Consider the following 25,835-nt stretch of genomic DNA (forward strand, 5'->3'; position numbering starts at 1 on the left):
CCAGGCCGATGTAGAGAAGGACATTTCTTAGGGTTTTCTTCTAGGATTTTTATAGTTTGAGGTCTTACATTTAAAACTCTATTCCATCTTGAGTTATTTTTCTACATGGTGAAAGATAAGGGTCCAAGTTTTATTCTTCTGTGTATTGCTAGTCAGTTATCCCAGTACCATTTATTGAATACAGAATCTGTTCCCCATTGCTTGTTTTTGCCAGCTTTGTTGAAGACCAGATGGTAGGAGGTGTGCAGCTTCATTTCCGGTTTCTCTGTTTAGTTCCACTGGTCTATGTGTCTGCTTCTGTACCAGTACCACACTATTTTGCTTACTGCAGCCTTATAGCATAGTTTGAAGCCAGGTAGTGTGATGCTTCCAACTGTGTTCTTTTTGGTTAGGATTGCTTTGGCTGTTTGGCCATTTTTATGGTTCTATGTTAACGTTAGAATAGCTTTTTCTAATTCTGTGAAAAATGTCATTGGTAGTTTGATAGGAATAACATTGAATTTGTAAATTGCTTTGGGCAGTATGGCCATTTTAATTATACTGATTCTTCTAATCCATGAGTAAGGAATGTTGTTCTGTTTATTTGTGTCATCTCTGATTTCGTTCATCAGTGTTTTGTAGTTTTCCTTGTAGAGATCTTTTACTTCCTGGATTAGCTGTATTCCTAGATATTTCATTTTCGTGGCTATTGAAAATGGAATTGTGTTCTTGATTTGACTCTTCAGCTTGAACATTATTGACATATAGAAATGCTACTCACTTTTGTTCATTGCTTTTGGGTCCTGAAACTTTACTGAAGTCTGTTATCTGTCATTTATGAAGTCTAGGAGACTTTTGGTGGAGTCTTTAGGACTTTCTAGGTATAGAATCATTTGTCAACAAAGAGAGATAGCTTTTCTTCTTCTTTTCCTATTTGGATGCCTTTTTTTTTTTTTCCCCTTGTCTGATTCTTCTGGCTAGGACTTAAGTACTATGTTGAACAGAAGTAATAACAGTGGACATCTTTGTTTAATTTCATTTCTCAAGGGGGATGATTCCAGCTTTTGCCCATTCAGTATGATGTTGGTTGTGGGTTTATCATAGATGGCTCTTATTATTTTGAGGCATGTTCATTCAATATCAAGACTATTGAGGGTCTTTTTTATCATGAATGGAAAGGGATGCTGAATTTTATCAGAAGTTTTTTCTGCATTTATTGAGATGATCATATATTAATCGTTTTTCCTTGTAATTCTATTTATGTGGTGAATCACATTTACTTATTTGCACTTGTTGAATCAGGCTTGCATCTCAGGAATAATGCCAGTTTGATCGTGATGTATTAACTTTTTGATGTGCTCCTGGATTTGGTTTACTAGTATTTTGTTGACAATGTTTGTATCTATATTCATCAGGGATATTGGCCTGATATTGTCTCTTTTTGGTTGTTGTGTCTCTATCAGATTTTGGTATCAGGCTTGTGCTGGTTTCATAGAATGAGTTATGGAGAAGGCTTTCCTTTTTGAGTTTTTGGAATAGTTTCAGCAGGGTTGTTACCAGTTCTTCTTTGTATGTCTGCTAGTATTTGGGTGTGAATTCATCTGGTCTAGGGAATTTTTTGGTTGGTAGATTTTTAAATTAATGATTAAACTTCAAAACTTATAATGGTCTGTTCAGGTTTTTACTTTCTTCCTAGTTTAATCTTGGGAGCTTTTATGTTTCCAGGAATTTATTCATTTCCTCAAGATTTTCTAATTTATGTGAATAGAATTTTTCATAATAGTATTGGAGGATTTTTGATTTCTATAGGATTAGTTATAATATCATCATTGTCATTTCTCATTAGACTTATTTGGATCTCCTTTTTTTCTTTGTTAATACAGCTAGTGATATATCTTATTTATTCTTTTGAGGAACCAATTCTTGGTTTCATTGATCTTGTGTATAGATTTTTACATCTCAACTTAGTTCGATTCTTCTATAATTTTAGTTGTTTCTTCTGCTAGCTTTGGAGTTGGTTTGTTCTTATTCTCTAGGTCCTCTAGGTGGAATTTTAGATTGTTATTTTGAAGTCTTTCTTACTACTTAATTGAGGCATATTAGAGCTGTAAACTTTCCTCTTAGCACTGCGTTAACAGCATTCCAAAGATTTTGGTAAGTTGGATCTTATTTTTATTAATTTCAAAGAATTGTTTGATTTGTGCCTTAATTTGGTTTTATACTCAGGAGTTATTCAGGAGCAAGTTGTTTAATTTCCATGTATTGGTACAGATTTGAGATATGTTGGTATTGATTTCTATTTTTAAAGCACTGTGGTCTGAGTGTGTGCTTGATATGATTTTGTCTTTTTTAATTTATTGAGATTTGCTTTATGACTAAACATGTGATCTCTGAGAAGATGAGAATATATATTATGTGATTGGTTAGTGCTCTGTAGATGCCTATTAGGTCCAATTGGTCCAGTGTTGAGTTTAATCCAGAATTATTTTGCTAGTTTTCTGCATCAGTGATCTGTCTAATGCTGTCAGTGGGATGCTGAAATCTCCCACTACTATTATCTGGCTCTCTAAGTGTTTTTATAGGTTAAGAAGGGCTTGTTTTATAAACATGGGTGCTCCATTGTTGGATACATATATATTTAGGATAGTTAAGTCTCCTTGTTGAATTGAGCCCTTTATAATTATGTAATGGCCTTCTTTGCCCTTCTTAATTCTTGTTGGTTTAAAGTCTGTTTCATCTGATAGAATAGAGACTCCTGTTGTTTTTGTTTTCCATTTGCATGGCATATCTTTCTCCATCCCTTTACTTTGAACCTGTGAGTGTCATTATACATGAGACGGGTCTCTTAAAGACAGCAGACAGTTGGGTCTTGTGTTTTTATCCAGCTTGCCACTCTATGTCTTTTACATGCAGTGTTTAGACAATGTATATCCAGTGTTAGTATTGATATGTGAGATTTTGATCTTGTCATCACATTGTTAGCTTGTTGTTTTGTAGACTTGATTGTATAGTCTCTTTATAGTGTCTCTGGGCTATGTGTTTAACTGTGTTTTGTGATAGCAGGTATTGTTCTTTCATTCCATGTTTAGTACACCCTTAAGGACCTCTTGTAAGCCTTGTGGAGTGGTAAAAAGCTATCTCAAAATTTGCTTGTCTGAGAAGGATTTTATTTCTCCATCACTTAGGAAGCTTAGTTTGCTGGGATATGAAATTCTTGGTTAGAATTTCTTTTCTTTAAGGATGCTACAAATAGGCTTCCAATATCTTCTGACTTGTAAGATTTCTGCTGACAGGTCTGCTGCTAGCCTGATGGGCTTCCATTTGTATGTAATCTGACCCTTCTCTCTAGCTGCCTTTAAATTTTTTTTGTTCCTGTTGAACTTGGTGAGTCTGATGACTATGTGCCTTGGGGATATAGTGTCTCATCAGGGTTCTCCATCTTAAATTTGTGTATCAATTTCTGGTGAGATTGGGGACATTTTTATAGACTATATCCTCAAATATTTTTTCCAGGTTGTTTACTTTCCTGTCTCAGGAATGCCAATAAATCGTAAGTTTGGTCTCTTCATATAATTCTAAATTTCTTGGAGGTTTCGTTCTTTTTTTTTTTTTTTTTTTTTTTTTTACCTTTGTCTGGCTCAGTTGATTTGAAGAACTGATTTTTGAGCTCTGAGATTCTTTCCTCAGCTTGGTCTATTCTGATATTAATACTTCCTATCATATTATGAAATCCTTGTAGTGATTGCTTCCATTCCAGAAGTTCAGTTTTGTTTTTTCCTAAAATGGCTATTTCATCTTTCAGCTCTCAGATTGTTTTACTGGATTCCTGGATTACTGGATTGGGTTTTAACTTTTTCTTGATTCTCGATGAGTGTCATTTCCATCTAGATTCTGAATTCTATGTCTGTCATTTCTGTCGTTACCATCTAGTTAAGAACCATTGCTGAGAAGTTCATTTGGAGATAAGGGGACACTGACTTTTTGAATTTCCAGAGTTCTTGCACTGAATCTTTCTCGCCTGAGAGGGCTGGTGTTCCATTAACTGTAGTATAAGTTAAGTATAATCAATTGGCTTCATTACTGGGTGCTTTCAGAGAGCCAAGGCTCTGTACAGGGTCTTTATGGCAGGATTCTTGCCTTGAGTTTCACAGTTTTGTATATTGGCAGTGTTTTTGGTGTTGTAATTTGGGCTATTATCCAGTAGATGGCACTTAGGAGTAAGAGCCAGCAAATAGGCTCCGCCTTGCAGCGCTTCATTGTTTCTGCCTATTCACAGCAGTGCTCTGTGGTGGGGTGAAAAGAGAGATGACCCTCTCTCCTTCCTGGTATGCTTCGGGATCCTGGGAGAGCCCCCTCTGATCACTGACACTCTGTCTGTGTTTCCTTTGTTACTTGCTAATTTCAGTATTACTTCTGATATGATCTGATATGATTTATAATTTGCTCTACTTATCTCTGGTGTTCAATCAATTTTTGTTTTATATCTTTCCACTCTTCTCTATTCCTTTTTTTTAGTTTTTATGTTTCTGGGGTTTTCTTGTATCAGCAAATATTTATTTGAGAAGAGTTCACTCCATTTTTAGGTTTTTATTACAGTATCATTCAATTTCATGTTATTTGGGGAGAATTATCAAACTAAATAATTTACTTCACATTTTTTGATTTTGTTTTTGTTTTACTTTTTTTATGGATGTGATCTACATATTTCAATTTGTTTTTAATTTATGAACAGAGTTTCTAGCACTAGAATGCCCTTCTCTGTTAGTCCATCACACATTCTCAAAATACTGTCTGTAGACACATTTTCTACAGTGTTAAAAATGTCATTTTCATCATTGTGTGCCTGTGTTTTGACTGTGGCTCATCACATGAGGTCAGAGGTAGCATTTTTTACTTGTGGCATCGTGTCGGCACTCAAAAAGTTTTAGATTTTGGAGAATTTTGTATTTTGAATTTTCAGATGAGGAATGCTCAACTTGGTGAATGCGAGTGAGGGAGAATCTGTTTCTGTGTGTGCTGGACCTGAAGCTTCCTGTGAGTCTCAGAGCCGTGGGCACCCATCTTCCCTTGCCCTGCGAAGCCTATTTCTTTCATTTCTACAAGATTCCAACTCTCCTCTCTTATTTCCTTTTTTCTGTTTACTGCCACTCCTCCAAGGAGTACCAGTCTTCTCTTTGTATCTGATTCTTCTCAAGAAATATTGCTTTTCTCAGGCTGCCACTTCCAGTCCTGCTCTTTTCAGATTGTTTCTGATAGATTACAAATGACCAAATCCCAACATATATTCTGCATTAGGGGATTTAGTTAAACTTTTCTCTAGGGGTTATTTTAGCTGTGTTTCTTTATGTTTCCCACTCTACTTTACATGTTTCCCCTATAATTTCTTAAACATCTTCACCTCTCTCCTGTATCTTACGTTTGTAGCAGCAGGTGTTGAAGTTGTGTTTATTTCCTTACTTACAGGTAATTTGAGGATCATGATGTTCTCTGTCATGATACTGAAAGCCTGTATTGGGTTTGGATTTTTTTTCCTCTCCTTGTTGATTTCATGGATTTTAGGAAAGGTTTTATGGGTTGACTTGATAAAAGTTAAAATATTCTTAACATAGAAAGAATTTGCCTGTAATCTCAGCACTTTGAAAGGCCAAGGCAGGCACATCAGTTTAGGTCAGGAGTTTGAGACGATACTGGTCAATATGGTGAAACCCCGTCTCTATTTTTAAAAATAATAATAATAATACAAAAATTACCCCAGTGTGGTGGCACACATACCTGTTAGCTACTTGGGAGGCTGAGGCAGTAGAATTGCTTGAACCTGAGAAGCAGAAGTTGCAATGAGCAGAGATCACACCACTACACTCCAGCCTAGCACAACAGAGTGAGACCCTGTTTCAAAAAGAAAAAAAGAAAAGAAAGAATTTATTCATAGATGCATAATTACAATTTACACATTTATTTTAATGATACTTTATTAAGCATCACTACATATCAAGTAAGGTACTGTGCCTACAAAGATAATCAGATTGTGGTTTCCTAACATGAATTTGTTTGCAGGAACACACACAAATGCATATTAGTTACAGCACAGTAATACTTCAAACAAAATACAGAGGGAAAAGCACCTATTTTCATGACAACCTCTAGGAAAGCTTCACAGTGTTCATTCTTGAACTATGTCTTGAAAGATAAGTAGCAGGATAGTAGGTAAAGAAGTTAGGTAAGAATATCTCAGGCAAAGAGAACACACAAGAGCACTGTGTGTTTAGTTCTTCATGTAGGAGTGTCGGCAAAGGAGATTTGAATGTTTACCAGGGACAAAATCCTGAAGTACAATGCTGAAGTAAAAAGATGAAGCTTTGAAGGAAGAAAAGGATATTGCTCAGTTTTTACTTTAGAAACATCATTTTATTGGAAACAAAAGATAATTTAGATGGATATAAGATTGAACTCAGGAAAGTAAGGAGGTTGTTAAAATTGTTCAGCAATAAATATTAGAGGTCTTTTCAAGGCATTGGCAACAGGAAGGAGAGAAGACTATGAATTAGAAAAATATTTTTATGACAGAATTCATTGGACCTAATGGATTATTGGATATGGAGGATAAAAATAAGACAGCATGATAGAGTGTCTAGAAAGAGATACAGTTTATAGGAATCTGAGTTCCTAGATTTCACATATTTCATGTTACGTCTACACCAAACATCACTTTCATGTCCAGATATCTGGAACTGGCTTTTCTGCCTTTTGAGCACAGATAATTTTGTCACATTAGATAATAATTTTGGGGAAGATGGCAATGCCAAGATTGAAAAAAATGGGCTGATAGAGCATATAAAATTGAAGACTGATCACTGGCACATCAGTTCTATCAGCTCATTTTTTTCCTTCCAGCTTACACTTCATGTAACGTTTTTTGATATCCATATGTTGTATGTTAATGCTTAGAAATAAAATTGAAATACTGCCACATACTAAATAGCATAGACTAAATATATGTGTGTGGTACAGATAATGTTATTGCAATGTGAGGATAATACTGAAGCTAAGTTTCTCAGATGTTTATGGATTCATTGTAAAAATAAATCACTTTAGAAATAAAGTTTGCATTTATTGATTGATTTCTCAAGATTGTATTCAATTTAATTCTATCATCATTCTTTTGATTATTTACTATGTTTTCGACTAAGTATTACATCTTGGCAATACAAAATGAGGGCAGTCCCCTCACACAGTATCTCGCAACCAATATTACTGAATCTCTTCTACCTATCAGATGCTGTGTTAGATGGTGCAGTGCCACAATCAGTTGAAAGTCTAGTAAGTAAAATGGACAGGTTAAAAAAGATCATAGATTTAAATATGTGACATATTTTTCTAAAAAATAATACTCAAAAGAAGTCTCTCCCTATATTTGAGCTTTTATAGTGTCTCATATTATTAGATTTCTCTTATTTTCTTAATTATGACCAACAAGATAGTTTAAATTAAATATTAAATGTGATTTCAATAATGTATACATTTTTACCATATTGCAAATCTAATAAATATCTCTTGCTTTCTGAGATCCTGAAAGATTATTTAGTTGTTAATCTGTTACTGTTAGACACCCAAGTCCAAAATTTAGTAAAATAATTTGAATATTTCCACATGTAATAAATACTTGCCTGATTTCATTTAGTAAATTCTCAGCAATTTCTCTTTTTGACAGGTCTAGAGTTCTTGAGGGATTTTATTTTTTATGCTCAAGGAATAAGAATTGTGACAATCGAAAAGGAGAAAAAAGTAGTACTTTAAAACTAAGGTTGTTGAAATATCCAGTTTCCTTATGAATTATTAAAGAATGTTTAAATCTATAGCAATAATGTTGATATTATATTTCTAATAACATTGATTCTGTAATTTTTTGTTTGTTTGTTTTTTTGTTGTTTTTGGAGACAAGGTCTCTCCCTTTTGCCCAGGCTGGAGTGCAATGGTGCGATCTTGACTCACTGCAACCTGCTGCCTCCCAGGTTCAAACGATTCTCCCACCTCAGCCTCCCAAGTAGCTGGGATTACAGGTGCTCGCCACCACACCCTGCTAATTTTTGTATTTTTAGTAGAGACGGGGTTTCACCATGTTGGCCAGGCTGGTCTCGAACTCCTGACCATGTGATCCGCCCACCTCGGCCTCCCAAAGTGCTGAGATTACAGGCGTGAGCCACCATGCCCGGCTGATTCTGTAATTTTTAAAACATTAAAATAGACATGGTAAACAGTAAATTTCATAAAATATATTTTTGTACTTTTTTCTGATTTTGATGTTATGTACTATCACAATATTTTCTACATTTTTCAGCAAAAAACTGGGAGAAACCAAGTTCATTCACTCTAAGTATGAGTAAGCTTATACTTAGAAGTTGTGAATGGCAGATTAACAAGGGAATATTATAGCATTATAATTTAATTTCAAGTTTATAGTGATCTGGAAAACCAAATTAGGGAAATTAACAATGCAAAAATGTTCATCATCACTGAAAAGCATGAAAAAAGACAGGATAAGCAGAAAGATGCCTACTAATTTTAAGAGTGTTGAACTATGAAGAGTGGGAGGTTCAATAAAATTAATATTGTATATGATAAATATATTTTAAAATATCATTGTGAAAAAACATTTATAACCGTTATGTTCAGATATGTGTTCTTGTTGAGCATATATATAAATAACAATTTAATATTAAGTACTTTCATTGAATCATATAGCACGCTACTAGAACACAAAAGGTATCACATCTTTTTGCCTAGGAAACTGTGGAAAGACTCACAGATTTGGTGAGCTGGGATCTATATGAAAAAGGAGGAGGATTAGTCAGGTTAAACAACAACAATAACAAGAAAACCTGACTTTCTGAGGAGGAGAAAACTACTTTCTCTCATTCCTAAATGGGGTACTCAGTTAAAAACAAAATACTTGGTTGTGAGAATTAGGTTGTACCAATAAATGCTGTCACTTTTCAATTCTTTGAAAACCAAGAGCTGAGCTGCATATTTCATAGAATTTTTGCTGAAGTAGTCATGTTTAATTCCTTGGCCTGCTACCTATGTTACAATCCTGTAAACTTCCAAGATTCAGACTTGGAGAAAGATGGAAATGTATACCTACAATGTGGTCAGAGAAATGTTTTCAGTTTTAGAAAGAGGGATAAAGCAAAAGTCCATGCAGATTTTGGATATGGTTTTGATTTGTTAAGTTCATTCCTAGAAATTACATTGTAGAATATTCTGTAGTTTATTTAAAGACCATTTAAATTATCTTTATAATATAGAGGCTTTCTAAATTATCTTATTTAAATTTTAAATTTAAATTCCATTTAATTGGCTTTCTACTTATATCTGTTATCCCTTTTAATCCTTGTATCAGCCCTTTCACTGTGGGATAAGTACTATCTTGTGTTAGAACATGATAATGATATGGAAACTGAAGTTTAAAGAGTTGAGTAACTTCACCAAAATTATATGTCTAGAAAGCAATGGAGCCAAAATTAGAATATATTCCTGTCTGAATAAAAAATCAAGGCTCTCTGGACTATAACATTCTTCCATATTCTGATTCTGTTTTTACTCTTTTCAACAGGAATTATTATGGAGAAAAAATTGGTATCTATTTTGTCTTTCTTGGATTTTACACAGAAATGCTATCCTTTGCAGCTGTAGTTGGCTTAGCTTGTTTTATTTATGGTTTATTATCAATGGAAGATAACACAAGCAGGTAAGTGCACCTGAGTTGCCCAGATAGAGAAAACGTCTTTATCTTGTGCCAAACGAAGCTGTTGTTATTATTTCCCTGGTGTTTCCTTCAGAATGTTTCCTTATAGCAGCAGATAATTGATGTTTTCCAAAAACTTCTCCAACATAACAGTAGCCTCTCACCTGGTGCTTTATGGAAAATCTGTTTTTAATGATGGGCTCTGAAAAGTCTACTCCTCAAAGCATGACTTGACCCACTATAGAAACTGCTGCTTGATTGCCCCCTCTGTTATATGTGAGAAATTATATAAGTAGTTGTTCTAATAAGAACAGCTTGGACTTTTACCTAAACGCCTATCACTTTTCAGTAACTTGGCTGTTCCTCTTGCAGCACTGAAATCTGTGACCCTGAGATTGGTGGTCAGATGATCATGTGCCCACTCTGCGATCAAGTGTGTGATTATTGGAGACTAAATAGTACGTGTTTGGCTTCAAAGGTATGTATGCATTGTAATATGTTGAAAAGGCTTTGAATTTTCCTTCTTTTCATTACATTAAGTACTAAATTATCTTTGTGTTATTGTTATTTTTACAGTTCTCCCATTTGTTTGATAATGAGTCAACAGTGTTCTTTGCAATATTCATGGGAATTTGGGGTGAGTAAATAGTCCCATAAAGAAACAGCTTTCTTCCTATTAGTGTGTTGTTTTGCCTCCATATACCATATGACAGATGAAATATCTTACATACCAAATGTGGTTTTAGATCATTGCGTCTTTGTTAGCATTAATACACTGATGGAAGTGCATATTAGTGGCCATTGGTTCTTGATCCACAAAGGTCTCTATTAAACATCAGCTCATTTCTTATAATTTTTGAAACACCAAATACATTAATTTCCCACTGTCTTTCAGTGCCATGTTAAAAACAGGCTCAAAAAGTACTTAATTCAGGAGAGACTAAACAAATATTTTGTGGCTGGAAGATATTGAGTCATGTACACAAACTGGAACAAGGATCAAAAACTTGAGGACTAATGAACATTTATTTAGTCTAAATTGTCAAGTTATAGTTTCCACTTCCACGTTCATTCATTAAAAATCCTTCATATAAAGTGGAAGCTCCCTTAATTTTGAAAATGCCCCACCCAGGACTTCATATTTTCCATTTTAGTTGGAAAGTTAAAGTGTCATGAAGTTTTTCCTATCATTAGCAAGGAAAATATGTTCTGTAAGAATAACTTTGTTAGAAGAGACCTAAAGACTGGTCTAAAATATATCACAAAACTTGGAATTCATGGGTGTAAATTAGACATTTTTCTCAATTAAAAAACACCTCTAACAAACACAAATATGTGCCATTCAAAACTGGGCAAGGGTGGCCTGGTGCGGTGGCTCACACCTGTAATCCTAGCACTTTGGGAGGCCGAGGTGGGCGGATCACGAGGTCAGGAGATCGAGACCATTCTGGCTAACATGGTGAAACCCCATGTCTACTAAAAAATACCAAAAAAAAAATTAGCCAGGCGTGGTGGCGGGCGCCTGTAGTCCTAGCTACTCAGGAGGCTGAAGCAGGAGAATGGCATGAACTCGGGAGATGGAGCTGCGTGCAGTGAGCCCAGATCACCCCACTGTACTCCAGCCTCGGTGACAGAGCAAGACTCCATCTCAAAAACAACAAAAAACAAAAAAACAAAAAACTGGGCAAGGGCTGCATTATCCAGGCAAATAACATCAAAATTTTTAGATATGTGTGCAAAGCAGAGGGATTTATGGATTTCTCTCATTTCTGCTTGGCTGCTGTGGTCTGAAGAGAGCAGCCTAGATTCAAAGAGAACAAAGAATCTAGAAATCTTATTAATGGTTTAACAGCAACCCCAGTTTTTGTAAGTTGTTGTATATACATCCATTTATCATGAAGCTGCCAAATCCTACCTCTCCTTACTTGGAATCAAAAATGAATGATAGGTGCATGATTAAAACAAATGCATTGTGAGAATTTTCCATTGTTTCCATGGAGAGAAATTGTGCACCAACACCTGCCTTATATTACATCATAAATAAAAGAGTGGGTGTGTGTGGAGCACCCCACAGCACTATCACAGCACTATTTGTAGTTACTTGATCACAAATGAGACTGGTCACTTTTTTTTTTTTTTTTTTTATACTTTAAGTTCTAGGGTACATGTGCATAACGTGCAGGTTTGTTACATATGTATACTTGTGCCATGTTGGTGTGCTGCACCCATCAACTCGTCAGCACCCATCAATTCGTCATTTATATCAGGTATAACTCCCAATGCAATCCTTCCCCCCTCCCCACTCCCCATGACTAGGCCCCAGGTGTGTGATGTTCCCCTTCCCGAGTCCAAGTGATCTCATTGTTCAGTTCCCACCTATGAGGGAGAACATGCGATGTTTGGTTCTCTGCTCTTGTGATAGTTTGCTAAGAATAATGGTTTCCAGCTGCATCCATGTCCCTACAAACGATGCAAACTCATCCTTTTTTATGGCTGCATAGTATTCCATGGTGTATATGTGCCACATTTTCTTAATCCAGTCTGTCACAGATGGACATTTGGGTTGATTCCAAGTCTTTGCTATTGTGAATAGTGCCGCAATAAACATACGTGTGCATGTGTCCTTATAGCAGCATGATTTATAATCCTTTGAGTATATACCCAGTAGTGGGATGGCTGGGTCATATGGTACATCTAGTTCTAGATCCTTGAGGAATTGCCATACTGTTTTCCATAATGGTTGAACTAGTTTACAATCCCACCAACAGTGTAAAAGTGTTCCTATTTCTCTACATCCTCTCCAGCACCTGTTGTTTCCTGACTTTTTAATGATTGCCATTCTAACTGGTGTGAGATGGTATCTCATTGTGGTTTTGATTTGCATTTCTCTGATGGCGAGTGATGATGAGCATTTTTTCATGTGTCTGTTGGCTGTATGAATGTCTTCTTTTGAGAAATGTCTGTTCATATCCTTTGCCCACTTTTTGATGGGGTTGTTTGTTTTTTTCTTGTAAATTTGTTTGAGTTCTTTGTAGGTTCTGGATATCAGCCCTTTGTCAGATGAGTAGATTACAAAAATGTTCTCCCATTCTGTAGGTTGCCTGTTCACTCTGATGGTAGTTTCTTTTGCTGTGCAGAAGCTCTTTAGTTTAATGAGATCCCATTTGTCAATTTTGGCTTTTGCTGCCGTTGCTTTTGGTGTTTTAGACATGAAGTCCTTGCCCATGCCTATGTCCTGAATGGTACTACCTAGATTTTCTTCTAGGGTTTTTATGGTATTAGGTCTAACATTTAAGTCTCTAATCCATCTTGAATTAATTTTCGTATGAGGAGTAAGGAAAGGATCCAGTTTCAGCTTTCTACTTATGGCTAGCCAATTTTCCCAGCACCATTTATTAAATAGGGAATCCTTTCCCCATTTCTTGTTTCTCTCAGGTTTGTCAAAGATCAGATGGCTGTAGATGTGTGGTATTATTTCTGAGGACTCTGTTCTGTTCCATTGGTCTATATCTCTGTTTTGGTACCAGTACCATGCTGTTTTGGCTACTGTAGCCTTGTAGTATAGTTTGAAGTCAGGTAGCGTGATGCCTCCAGCTTTGTTCTTTTGACTTAGGATTGTCTTGGCAATGCGGGGTCTTTTTTGGTTACATATGAACTTTAAAGCAGTTTTTTCCAATTCTGTGAAGAAACTCATTGGTAGCTTGATGGGGATGGCATTGAATCTATAAATAACCTTGGGCAGTATGGCCATTTTCACGATATTGATTCTTCCTATCCATGAGCATGGTGTGTTCTTCCATTTGTTTGTGTCCTCTTTTATTTCACTGAGCAGTGGTTTGTAGTTCTCCTTGAAGAGGTCCTTTACATCCCTTGTAAGTTGGATTCCTAAGTATTTTATTCTCTTTGAAGCAATTGTGAATGGAAGTTCATTCATGATTTGACTCTCTGTCTGTCTGTTACTGGTGTATAAGAATGCTCATGTTTTTTGCACATTAATTTTGTATCCTGAGACTTTGCTGAAGTTGCTTATCAGCTTAAGGAGATTTTGGGCTGAGACAATGGGGTTTTCTAAATATACAATCATGTCATCTGCAAACAGGGACAATTTGACTTCTTCTTTTCCTAACTGAATACGCTTGATTTCTTTCTGTTGCCTGATTGCCCTAGCCAGAACTTCCAACACTATGTTGAATAGGAGCGATGAGAGAGGGCATCCCTGTCTTGTGCCAGTTTTCAGAGGGAATTTTTCCAGTTTTTGCCCATTCAGTATCATATTGGCTGTGGGTTTCTCATAAATAGCTCTTATTATTTTGAGGTACGTTCCATCAATACCGAATTTATTGAGTGTTTTTAGCATGAAGGGCTGTTGAATTTTGTCAAAAGCCTTTTCTGCATCTATTGAGACAATCATGTGGTTCTTGTCTTTGGTTCTGTTTATATGCTGGATTACATTTATTAATTTGCGAATGTTGAACCAGCCTTGCATCCCAGGGATGAAGCCCACTTGATCATGGTGGATAAGCTTTTTGATGTGCTGCTGAATCTGGTTTGCCAATATTTTATTGAGGATTTTTGCATCAATGTTCATCAGGGATATTGGTCTAAAATTCTCTTTTTTTGTTGTGTCTCTGTCAGGCTTTGGTATCAGGATGACGTTGGCCTCCTAAAATGAGTTAGGGAGGATTCCCTCTTTTTCTATTGATTGGAATGGTTTCAGAAGGAATGGTACCAGCTCCTCCTTGTACCTCTGGTAGAATTCAGAGGACTTTTTTTGGTTGGTAGGCTATTAATTATTACCTCAATTTCAGAGCCTGCTATTGGTCTATTTAGGGATTCAACTTCTTCCTGCTTTAGTCTTGGAAGAGTGTAAGTGTCCAGGAAATTATCCATTTCTTCTAGATTTTCTAGTTGATTTGCGTAGAGGTGTTTATAGTATTCTCTGATGGTAGTTTGTATTTCTGTGGAGTCAGTGGTGATATCCCCTTTATCATTTTTTATTGCGTCTATTTGATTCTTCTCTCTTTTCTTCTTTATTAGTCTTGCTAGCGGTCTGTCAATTGTGTTGATCTTTTCAAAAAACCATCTCCTGGATTCATTGATTTTTTGGAGGGTTTTTGTGTCTCTATCTCCTTCAGTTCTGCTCTGATCTTAGTTATTTCTTGCCTTCTGCTAGCTTTTGAATGTGTTTGCTCTTGCCTCTCTAGTTGTTTTAATTGTGATGTTAGAGTGTCAATTTTAGATCTTTCCAGCTTTCTCTTGTGGGCATTTAGTGCTATACATTTCCCTCTACACACTGCTTTAAATGTGTCCCAGAGATTCTGGTATGTTGTATCTTTGTTCTCATTGGTTTCAAAGAACATCTTTATTTCTGCCTTCATTTCGTTATGTACCCAGTAGTCATTCAGGAGCAGGTTGTTCAGTTTCCATGTAGTTGAGTGGTTTTGATTGAGTTTCTTAGTCCTGAGTTCTAGTTTGATTGCACTGTGGTCTGAGAGACAGTTTGTTATAATTTCTGTTCTTTTACATTTGCTGAGGAATGCTTTACTTCCAATTATGTGATCAATTTTGGAATAAGTGCGATGTGGTGCTGAGAAGAATGTATATTCTGTTGATTTGGGGTGGAGAGTTCTATAGATGTCTATTAGGTCCGCTTGGTGCAGAGATGAGTTCAATTTCTGGATATCCTTGTTAGCTTTCTCTCTCGTTGATCCGTCTAATGTTGACAGTGGAGTGTTGAAGTCTCCCATTATTATTGTATGGGAGTGTACGTCTCTTTGTAAGTCTCTAAGGATTTGCTTTATGAATCTGGGTGCTCCTGTATTGGGTGCATATATATTTAGGATAGTTAGCTCTTCCTGTTGAATTGATCCCTTTACCATTATGTAATGGCCTTCTTTGTCTCTTTTGATCTTTGATGGTTTAAAGTCTGTTTTATCAGAGACTAGGATTGCAACCCCTGCTTTTTTTTGTTCTCCATTTGCTTGGTAGATCTTCCTCCATCCCTTTATTTTGAGCCTATGTGTGTCTCTGCATGTGAGATGGGTCTCCTGAATACAGCAAATTGATGCGTCTTGACTCTTTATCCAGTTTGCCAGTCTGTGTCTTTTAATTGGAGCATTTAGTCCATTTACATTTAAGGTTAATATCGTTATGTGTGAACTTGATCCTGCCATTATGATATTAACTGGTTATTTTGCTCGTTAGTTGATGCAGTTTCTTCCTAGCCTCGATGGTCTTTACATTTTGGCATGTTTTTGCAATGGCTGGTACCGGTTGTTCCTTTCCATGTTTAGGGCTTCCTTCAGGGTCTCTTGTAAGGCAGGCCTGGTGGTGACAAAATCTCTAAGCATTTGCTTATCTGTAAAGGATTTTATTTCTCCTTCACTTATGAAACTTAATTTGGCTGGATATGAAATTCTGGGATTTAAAATTCTTTTCTTTAAGAATGTTGAATATTGGCCCCCACTCTCTTCTGGCTTGTAGAGTTTCTGCCGAGAGATCTGCTGTTAGTCTGATGGGCTTCCCTTTGTGGGTAACCTGACCTTTCTCTTTGGCTGCCCTTTAGATATTTTCCTTCATTTCAACTTTGGTGAATCTGGCAATGATGTGTCTTGGAGTTGCTCTTCTGGAGGAGTATCTTTGTGGCCTTCTCTGTATTTCCTGAATTTGAATGTTGGCCTGCCCTACTAGTTTGGGGAAGTTCTCCTGGATGATATCCTGAAGAGTGTTTTCCAACTTGGTTCCATTTTCCCCCTCACTTTCAGGCACCCCAATCAGACGTAGATTTGGTCTTGTTACATAATCCCATACTTCTTGCAGGCTTTGTTCATTTCTTTTTCTTCTTTTTTCTTTTGGTTTCTCTTCTTGCTTCGTTTCATTCATTTGATCCTCAATCGCTGATACTCTTTCTTCCAGTTGATCGAGTCGGTTACTGAAGCTTGTGCATTTGTCACGTATTTCTCGTGTCATGGTTTTCATCTCTGTCATTTCGTTTATGACCTTCTCTGAATTAATTATTCTAGCTGTCAGTTCTTCCACTCTTTTTTCAAGATTTTTAGTTTCTTTTCGCTGGGTATGTAATTCCTCCTTTAGCTCTGAGTAGTTTGATGGACTGAAGCCTTCTTCTCTCATCTCGTCAAAGTCATTCTCTGACCAGCTTCGATCCGTTGCTGGCGATGAGCTGCGCTCCTTTGCAGGGGGAGATGCGCTCTTGTTTTTTGAATTTCCAGCTTTTTTGCCCTGCTTTTTCCCCATCTTTGTGGTTTTATCTGCCTCTGGTCTTTGATGATGGTGACTTACTGATGGGGTTTTGGTATAGGTGTCCTTCCTGTTTGATAGTTTTCCTTCTAACAGTCAGGACCCTCAGCTGCAGGTCTGTTGGAGATTGCTTGAGGTCCACTCCAGACCTGTTTGCCTGGGTATCAGCAGCAGAGGCTGCAGAAGATAGAATATTGCTGAACAGCGAGTGTACCTGTCTGATTCTTACTTTGGAAGCTTCCTCTCAGGGGTGTACTCCACCCTGTGAGGTGTGGGGTGTCAGACTGCCCCTAGTGGGGGATGTCTCCCAGTTAGGCTTCTCAGGGGTCAGGGACCCACTTGAGCAGGCAGTCTGTCCCTTCTCAGATCTCAGCCTCCGTGTGGGGAGATCCACTGCTCTCTTCAAAGCTGTCAGACAAAGTCATTTGCATCTGCAGAGGTTCCTGCTGCTTTTTTTGTTGTTGTTTAGCTGTGCCCTGTCCCCAGAGGTGCAGTCTACAGAGACAGGCAGGTTTCCTTGAGCTGCTGTGAGCTCCACCCAGTTGGAGCTTCCCAGCGGCTTTGTTTACCTACTTAAGCCTCAGCAATGGTGGGCACCCCTCCCCCAGCCTCGCTGCTGCCTTGCGGTTAGATCGCAGACTGCTGTGCTAGCAATGAGGGAGGGTCTGTGGCGTGGGACCTTCCCGGCCAGGTGTGGGATATAATTTCCTGGTGTGCCTGTTTGCTTAAAGTGCAGTATTGGGGTGGGAGTTACCCGATTTTCCAGGTGTTGTGTGTCTCAGTTCCCCTGGCTAGGAAAAGGGATTCCCTTCCCCCTTGCGCTTCCCAGGTGAGGCGATGCCTCACCCTGCTTCAGCTCTGGCTGGTCGGGCTGCAGCCGCTGACCAGCACCGATTGTCCGGCACTCCCTAGTGAGATGACCCCAGTACCTCAGTTGAAAATGCAGAAATCACCGGTCTTCTGTGTCGCTCGCGCTGGGAGTTGGAGACTGGAGCTGTTCCTATTCGGCCATCTTGCTCCGCCCCTCTGGTCACGTTTTTAATATTTACTGACCGTTGGCTCTCCTTGATGTTTGAAGTATTTAATTTATTTTTATAATTCACAGGGTACTTTTGTATAAGTACAGTAATCCTTTGTCTGCCACAGAAATTGCAAATATTTTTTTCAGTTTGTAATTTACATTTGATCTCATTCATAGTCAATGGACATTTTAATATATATTACTGGTCATAAAACTTTCCTTATAGTTTTCCTTATTCTTGTGTTTCTTCAGAAAACCTTCCCCATTCAGAGATAATGTAAGATGTTCACCTATGCTTTATTTCAGAAATTTAATGATTTCATTTTATTTATACTTTAATATAATTCAGCAACTAGTTTTTAAAGTTTCTACCCTGGAACAGGTACTATTCTAGGTAATAGGAATTTAAATAGGCACATACATGGTCCTTGATTGTAAGACACATTTTTAGTGTACATGCCTCCATGATTGTCATTGTGTAGAAGCCAGGTTCATCACTAGATTACTTGCTGCTTTGGGACAAACACCATGGCTTTCATCTCCATAGTTCCAGGGCTAGGCATATGGTATGTATTCAAATATATGTTGCATCAATGAATAATTTAAGTGCTAATTGTATTCCTTCTTCAAAAGAAAAAGGTCAATTCCTATTTAGGCATAATCTATAAGGCCCAAACCAAGGGTCTCTTTAATTTCCTGAAATCCTTTTCAGGAAATATGTGAATCCTGTGATTCCTATATACTTATAATCACAAAAGTCCATAGAAATCATGGGAACAATTTTGGTTTTAGTCCATATCATTTATCTTTCCTTACAGTACTCTTTTTGCTAGCTATTTTGTACCATCGTTAATTTATCTCAAAATCCCATCTATGTCAGCCAACTTTCTTATTTCTACTTCAGCATTAACAAACTTTGGGACAAAAAATTTTAAATGCTTAGTGTATTTAAAAGTTTTAGTATTATGTATACGACATCCAATCTCTTGCATAGCCATGGTAACCAAATACTGCTTCTAAAATTAATGGTAGTTGTTCTGTTATGGTATAAACAAACAAGCAAATATTAAAATGTTTAACAGTACCAAGTTCATGAAACTGTTCTCCCTGGTAACAATGTATCTACTGCATACAGCAGTAATGAAATGAATAGAGTAAAAGTTTCTGCCTCATGAAATTCACAACCAGTATTAAATGATTGTATGAATAAGTGAATGAAATATAACCTGTTGTTAAGAAAGTCACAATCTAATTGGGAAAGAATGTGAAGTCTACTTTCATAGAAGTGCATTGTAAATCCTGAGGGAGTACAGAGGAGGGCTGAATTACTTTTTGACTGGAGGAGTTATATGAAGTATCTAAAACAGCCAAACTCATGGAATCAAAGAGTGGAATTGTGGTTACTAGGGGTTGGAGGATTAGGAAATGAGCAGTTACTAATCAATAAGCATACTTGAAAGTTTCAATTAAGCAAGATGAATAAGATCTGTACAGCATTGTGCTAATGGTCCACAATAATTAATTGTACACTTTAAAATTGTTAAGTAGTTAGTCTACAGTGTTCTTCCCACTTAATAAATGTTTAAATATTTCTCTAAAGTTTAAATAATGAGCAAAGGAAAACATAAGCCAATGTATACATGAGCAAATAAACAAACAAAAAACCAACCGTCAAAAGATAGATATATTTGCACTAGAAAAATATATTTTGGAAGCTGAGACAGCAATTAGATGACTACAGTGATAAAATAATAATTAAGATTTTTTAAAATGCATGGATATCCATAGTTCTTTACATTATTTAAAAGGTAGTGAGTCAGAAAGTTGAATCTTTCATAGATGATAAAATCATAAGTTAATATTGGAAGTGTTAGTATTCTCTTCCTAAGTATATCCCAATAGAAAGGCATGTATATGCACACCAGTAGATTACAAGAATGTTCATAGCAGCACTATGTGTAATAGCAGGTATCTGGAAACAACTCAAATGTCTGTCAGTCCAAGAATATATAACCAGAATTGCAATTTAAGCATACAGTTGAATACTATGCAGCAATGAAAATAAATGAATTTTCACTGCACACAGCAACAAAGTTGAACCAAAAAAAAAAAAGCTTGACACGAAAAGCTATCAGTTGTATATCATTTATGTAAATCCATTTGTAATGGAACATTTTTTATATTGGTGCTGATTATATGGGTATATTTATTTTGTGAATTTTTTAAATTGTACCTTTATATTTTATGTACTTTCCTGTAAATATATATTCTTCAATTGAAAGTTGATAATTCCAGCACTCTGGGGGGCTGAGGTGGAAGGATCACTAGAGACCAGAAGTTTGAGACCAGCCTGGGTGACAGAAGGAGACTCAAATAAAGAAATAAAAAGAAAGCTGAAGTTTTGTGTGTATACATAGTATATGTATTTTAAAAGAGAGAGTAATTGTGCTGGGGATTGGCTCTTATGCTTCCTAGGTATATTTCTCTAAGCCTGAGAAAGCAGTACAATGACTTAAATGATTCCCATAAAAGATAACAGATACATGCAAAAAAAAAAAAAAATTCAGTGTTAATAAAAAGCTAATTTTAAATACTACTTCAAATTATCTGAATGAAGAAATATATTAATATGTCTGAAAATAATTCTTGCTTGGACCACTGACCAAGAAATTAATTTAAATTTTTGTATGAGTTTTTTTTTCAGTGTATTATCGGATACACAATATTATGCCAACATTAATAATTGATGAAGTTTTAATCAAACACAACAGTGAAACAATAGCCACCTGAAACATGTGAACCATCCTGCAACCAAAGCGATTAAAGGGAAAAGTTGAAAAAGTCTTTAACTTTTTTTTATATCTTATTTTTTTTATATTTGTTTACCTGTAGTCACCTTATTTTTGGAGTTTTGGAAACAACGACAAGCCAGACTGGAATATGAGTGGGACCTGGTGGACTTTGAAGAGGAACAGCAGCAGCTTCAGCTGAGACCGGAATTTGAAGCTATGTGTAAACACAGGAAATTGAATCCAGTGACCAAGGTAGACTAGAAAACTGTGAAATGGGCAGCATATCTCAATGGACACACTGCTATAGGTTTCTTCTCATATAATCATAGTTTAATTTGCCTTTAAAATATTCTGCAACATATAAATGACATAAACTACTTGTTTCTAATATACATACATGTATATAAATATATATATATGAATGTATATATATGAAAATTTTCAAACACTTTCAAATGTAGATAGAAATGTATAATGAACCACATGGATGAACCCATCACTCAGAATTAATCGTTTTTAATTCATGGACAATCTTGTTTCATTCATACTCATACTCCTTTGTATCACTAAATTATTTTGAAACAAATCCAAGGCATAATAACATTAAACTAAGTTCAAAACGGAAAATAGTGTGTATGCTGTGGGCTTTGTATATAAATGTATAGACATTGAAATGATCCTAAGTGATATATAAACATTAAAATAGTATTTATATTAAGATTGAGGTCTTATGAGTGATTGTTTTATTAGACTAACTTTTCTTCACATGGCTCCTTTTAATTGATTATATTGACAATCATTGTATTGGTGTGTGGAGGAAGAAGTCTATGTGTTAGAATTCTTAGCTGACAAAATAGCTATATGTTCTTGACTGAGTTGTTTAACTTTTTGGTACCTCACTTTTTTCATGTGAAAATGGAAGTGCTTTGCCTTTAAAGACCAGAATCTTGGTTACATATTTTTCGAGCCCCTATTTTTCCATAATCTACAATCACTGTGTTTCCTGTTGCCATTTAAAAGAGAATAATATGTGTCCCAAATACACTCTCTTCAGTAGAATTCCCTCTTCTCTTCAGAAAACTATTCTTGCAGTATAACATTTAAAATTATTTTCACCATTTAGGCATTCACTAAACAATTACTAAGTTTCATTGGAAGATCACAAAAACATCTCCAAAGAGCATGAAAACATCTCAGAAAATACATTAACAATTTGGGTGGCAGTTTGAAATTAAGAAAATATATTAAAAGATATTGACAGAATGATGACATGATGTTTATTCCGATTTCATGAGAAAAAAGAAAACAAAAGCAGTCCCATTAACTTTGTCAAAAATTCACAGAAAAAAATGTATTGAATGCTTACATTTGAATCCGGTTGAAAAGCCATATGTATTGATTCACTGTGAATCATTGACTTTACTTAGCTTTCATGGTTTAGAAATCAAGAAACAGAGCTTTTTATTTATTTATTTATTTATTTATGTATTTATTTTTACTTATTGCAGTGCTTCTTCAGTGTTTAAGGGCAACCAGAACTGTCAAATTTAAATCTGCATTGGGAACACACAGGTGCACCCACACAAATATGCACATACATGCATGAGCACACATACATTGGGTGCACACATGAACACACATGTACACAGTCACATATACACATACATCCACACACATTCTGAGGTCTGTAGAACTCTTGAACAGCCTACCCTGCCTGTTGAGAGTCCTATTTTTATTCAGACCACCCTTAAAATTCTTAAAATGTAAAATATTATGTTATGGAATTACATGATTTTGATTTCTGCTGACAGCTTTTTTTTTTCTTTTACTATTTTTTGCTTCTTTTAGGTAAAATCTACTTGCTTCTTGATGCGCCTAAGAATGTCAGCTGTATAATCAATATCTTTCATTAATGACTCTTAAAGATTAAAGGTGGAAGTCTTGGCTCCTGAGCTGTGTGGAAGAACACAGTTTATCTGAAAAATATAAAGAAAGCATCTAATATCATGCAGAGCTATTGCAGAGCAATGCAATTCGATTCAATTAGAATAAAATTATAACACCATTAAACATCATAAAGCATGTCTGCCTAAGCAGCAACCTTCATTATTTGACTTTATTTACTGAGTGCCAGGCCCTAAACTTCGTAATTCAGCATTTAGGAAATTGTGTATATCCATTATGTCTCATATCATGTGTAAAATACCCCATCTAGGATGCCTAGAGATTTCTCCTTCAAGAGAAGGAACCATTCTTATAATGTAGCTTTCCGTGGCCTATAGTAGGCCCTTTTGGGAAGTTCCTGCTTTAACGGGGCTCTATGATATTGACTAGTGCTTGGAGTCTTGACTTAGAGGGGAGATTTTCAATTTCTTTGTGATTTCTTCAACATTACAGGAGATGGAACCTTACATGCCTCTATATGCACGTATTCCATGGTACTTTCTTTCAGGAGCCACAGTGACATTATGGGTGAGCATTTCTTTAAAAATTGCTATACTTTCTTCAACAGGTGATTAAATAAGCTATCTCAGCAGTGTTATCTGCAATGTCTCTTGAGTCCTTCCTTTCCCTCTCCCTCCCTGGTCTTTTTATCTTGGTTATAGCTCTTACACAAAATAAACTGTAATTTATAGGGATTTTCCATAATTAAACTTTGGGAAAAGATCTCGAGGAAGAGGAGATGCTTTGTCTTAAAGCCTGTCCCTCCCTGCCTCACAACACTTCATTTAAGTGATCACTTGAAATCAGGACAGAATAACAAACTTACTCTGATTCCAGACTCTTTGGTTAGTTTAGAAAAATCATGAATGTATCTTTATTTCCACTTTATTTCCTGCTCTTCCTTTTTCCAAATGTGTTCCCTCTTAACAGTTAGTGTTTAATTTTAGGAAAACAGGCAGTGTTACCTTCTAAGGGGTTAGTTAGCATGTTGAAATATAAATAATTGACAGTTGTAGACTATAGTGTAGACTCACCAGTCCATAAACCCCATACGATGTATCTTTAACATTTCTTGTTAAATCTATTATTTTCATATTTTAAAACAGTAAAAATATGTTTTCTTAGATTATGTAATAATCATTAAGGAGATGTGATAAAATAAAACGGGGAGAATCATTAATTCAGGACTCTCTTTTGAGAAATCTGGAGTATATCCCTAGAAAATTTTCTGTTTTTGATTTCTAGTTTTCATTTAATTTGACTCATTTCCTCAACTTTTAGAATAAAATTTCTAATGATTCATAGAAAGCCATCTTTGTGCTTTCGCAATATTGAAAGTGTACAAAATTTATACAGAATCTATATAAATTTCTAAACTACCAGGCATATTAGAGCATTAATGGCAATATTCTGGCAATATTGGCATGCATTTTTCTTAGGAAAATAAGTGATCTTGATTCTACATCTTTAACTTCAATGTAGAGCATGCATCAGCAAACATTTTCTGTAAAGGAGCCAGATATATTTTTGGCTTTGTGCCACATGTAGTCTCTGGAACATAATTGCCTTTACTTTTCTCTATAACCTTTAGAAATGCTAAAGAAGGCTGGGCGCCCTTGCTCACGCTTGTAATCCTAGCACTTTGGGAGGCCGAGGTGGGCGGATCACAAGGTCAGGAGATGGAGACCATCCTGGCTAACATGGTGAAACCCCGTCTATACTAAAAATACAAAAAATTAGCCAAGTGTGGTGGCGGGCGCCTATAGTCCTATCTACTAAGGAGGCTGAGGCAGGAGAATCACTTGAACCCGGGAGGTGGAGCTTGCAGTGAGCCAACATTGCGCCACTGCACTCCAACCTGGGCAACAGAGCAAGACTCCGTCTAAAAAAAAAAAAAAAATGCAAAAGAACATTCCTAACTTAAGGGCCATATAAGATCAGGCAAGGCCACAGGCAGGATTTGGCCTTCTACTATAGGTTGCCACTCCCTACTAAAGGATAAGCCTAGAGGATGAACAGTGAAGACGTTTCTTTTAGACTTAACCAGCAGCTAGTATATGCCTTATCTTTAACCCTTTTACCTTGCCAGTGTTCACATCTTGCCATCTAGGGAAAGAGAGACTGGCTTAGTTTGCTTTGCACATGAGACCTGCTAAACTTCATATAATGAGATAAACAGAATAATCAATATGTTAGATATGTATTCCTAACAGAGATGCAGAGACCCAAATAGCAGTTCTTTGTTTTCCTTTCCCAGATGTCTCTTGTCGTCACCAGTATGGTAGCTGTAATTGTGTACCGCCTGTCAGTCTTTGCTACATTTGCTAGTTTCATGGAAAGTGATGCATCCTTAAAGCAGGTCAAAAGCTTCCTTACTCCTCAGATAACCACATCACTCACAGGATCATGCTTGAACTTTATTGTCATCTTGATCTTGAATTTCTTTTATGAAAAGATATCTGCGTGGATCACAAAAATGGGTAAGCTCGCCAAATCATTAGTGTGATTCTGAAGAATGATTCTTATTGATGCTATATGTCTATTTTGGATCAGCTCCCCAGGAGTTCATTTTCAAAGAGTACCTTTTAAGGCAATTTTTCTCTATAGGTAGACTCATATCTGCTATTTCAAAATTGCTTAAGAGCCACAATTCAAGGTCCATTATAACGGAAGCAGCAAAAAGAACTGAAAAAAAAAAAATAATAAGAATTTGGACTCTATTTATCTTTCTGAGTATTCTTGTCTTAATTCTCCCTTGATGGGTCTAGTTGAATCCTAAGAAAAATAATCACTTTACTGCACTGAAGGCACAGATAATTGTTATTTCATGTGTATGGTTCTTAGAAAGTATTGATTTTGGAAGTTATTCTGAAAAAACAGAAAAGTCAGCTTCTCCTAAATAAATCTAAATTTTAGTGCTTTTCTTTTCTACTGCCATCTCATAGAACTTGGATTATTTTCTTGTTAAAATATTAAAATTTCTACTTAAAGCCACGGGGAAAGTAATTGAAAGGGATCACAGGTTAAGTGAGAGATTGAGTTAGGTAGAGCAGCACAGAGCACAGTCGCTTTTGCTCTTTTTCCTGGCAAGTTAGCAGTA

The 25,835-nt window shown here is 36.2% G+C and overlaps 1 protein-coding gene across 2 annotated transcripts in view; it reads left to right on the forward strand.

Annotated features, from left to right (window-relative positions):
• Nucleotides 1-25,835, forward strand: part of ANO5 (anoctamin 5) — a 104,479-nt gene that overhangs the window by 49,590 nt on the left and 29,054 nt on the right. For both annotated transcript variants that reach the window (XM_030917150.1, XM_030917151.1), the window contains exons 10-15: nucleotides 9,590-9,724; nucleotides 10,094-10,199; nucleotides 10,298-10,358; nucleotides 20,892-21,043; nucleotides 23,189-23,263; nucleotides 24,993-25,215. In XM_030917150.1, the coding sequence (XP_030773010.1) occupies nucleotides 9,590-9,724; nucleotides 10,094-10,199; nucleotides 10,298-10,358; nucleotides 20,892-21,043; nucleotides 23,189-23,263; nucleotides 24,993-25,215 (752 nt within the window). The remainder of the gene's footprint in view (nucleotides 1-9,589; nucleotides 9,725-10,093; nucleotides 10,200-10,297; nucleotides 10,359-20,891; nucleotides 21,044-23,188; nucleotides 23,264-24,992; nucleotides 25,216-25,835) is intronic.

The sequence above is a fragment of the Rhinopithecus roxellana genome, chromosome 15, assembly GCF_007565055.1.
Source record: "Rhinopithecus roxellana isolate Shanxi Qingling chromosome 15, ASM756505v1, whole genome shotgun sequence".
In the NCBI taxonomy this organism is placed as follows: Eukaryota; Metazoa; Chordata; class Mammalia; order Primates; family Cercopithecidae; genus Rhinopithecus; species Rhinopithecus roxellana.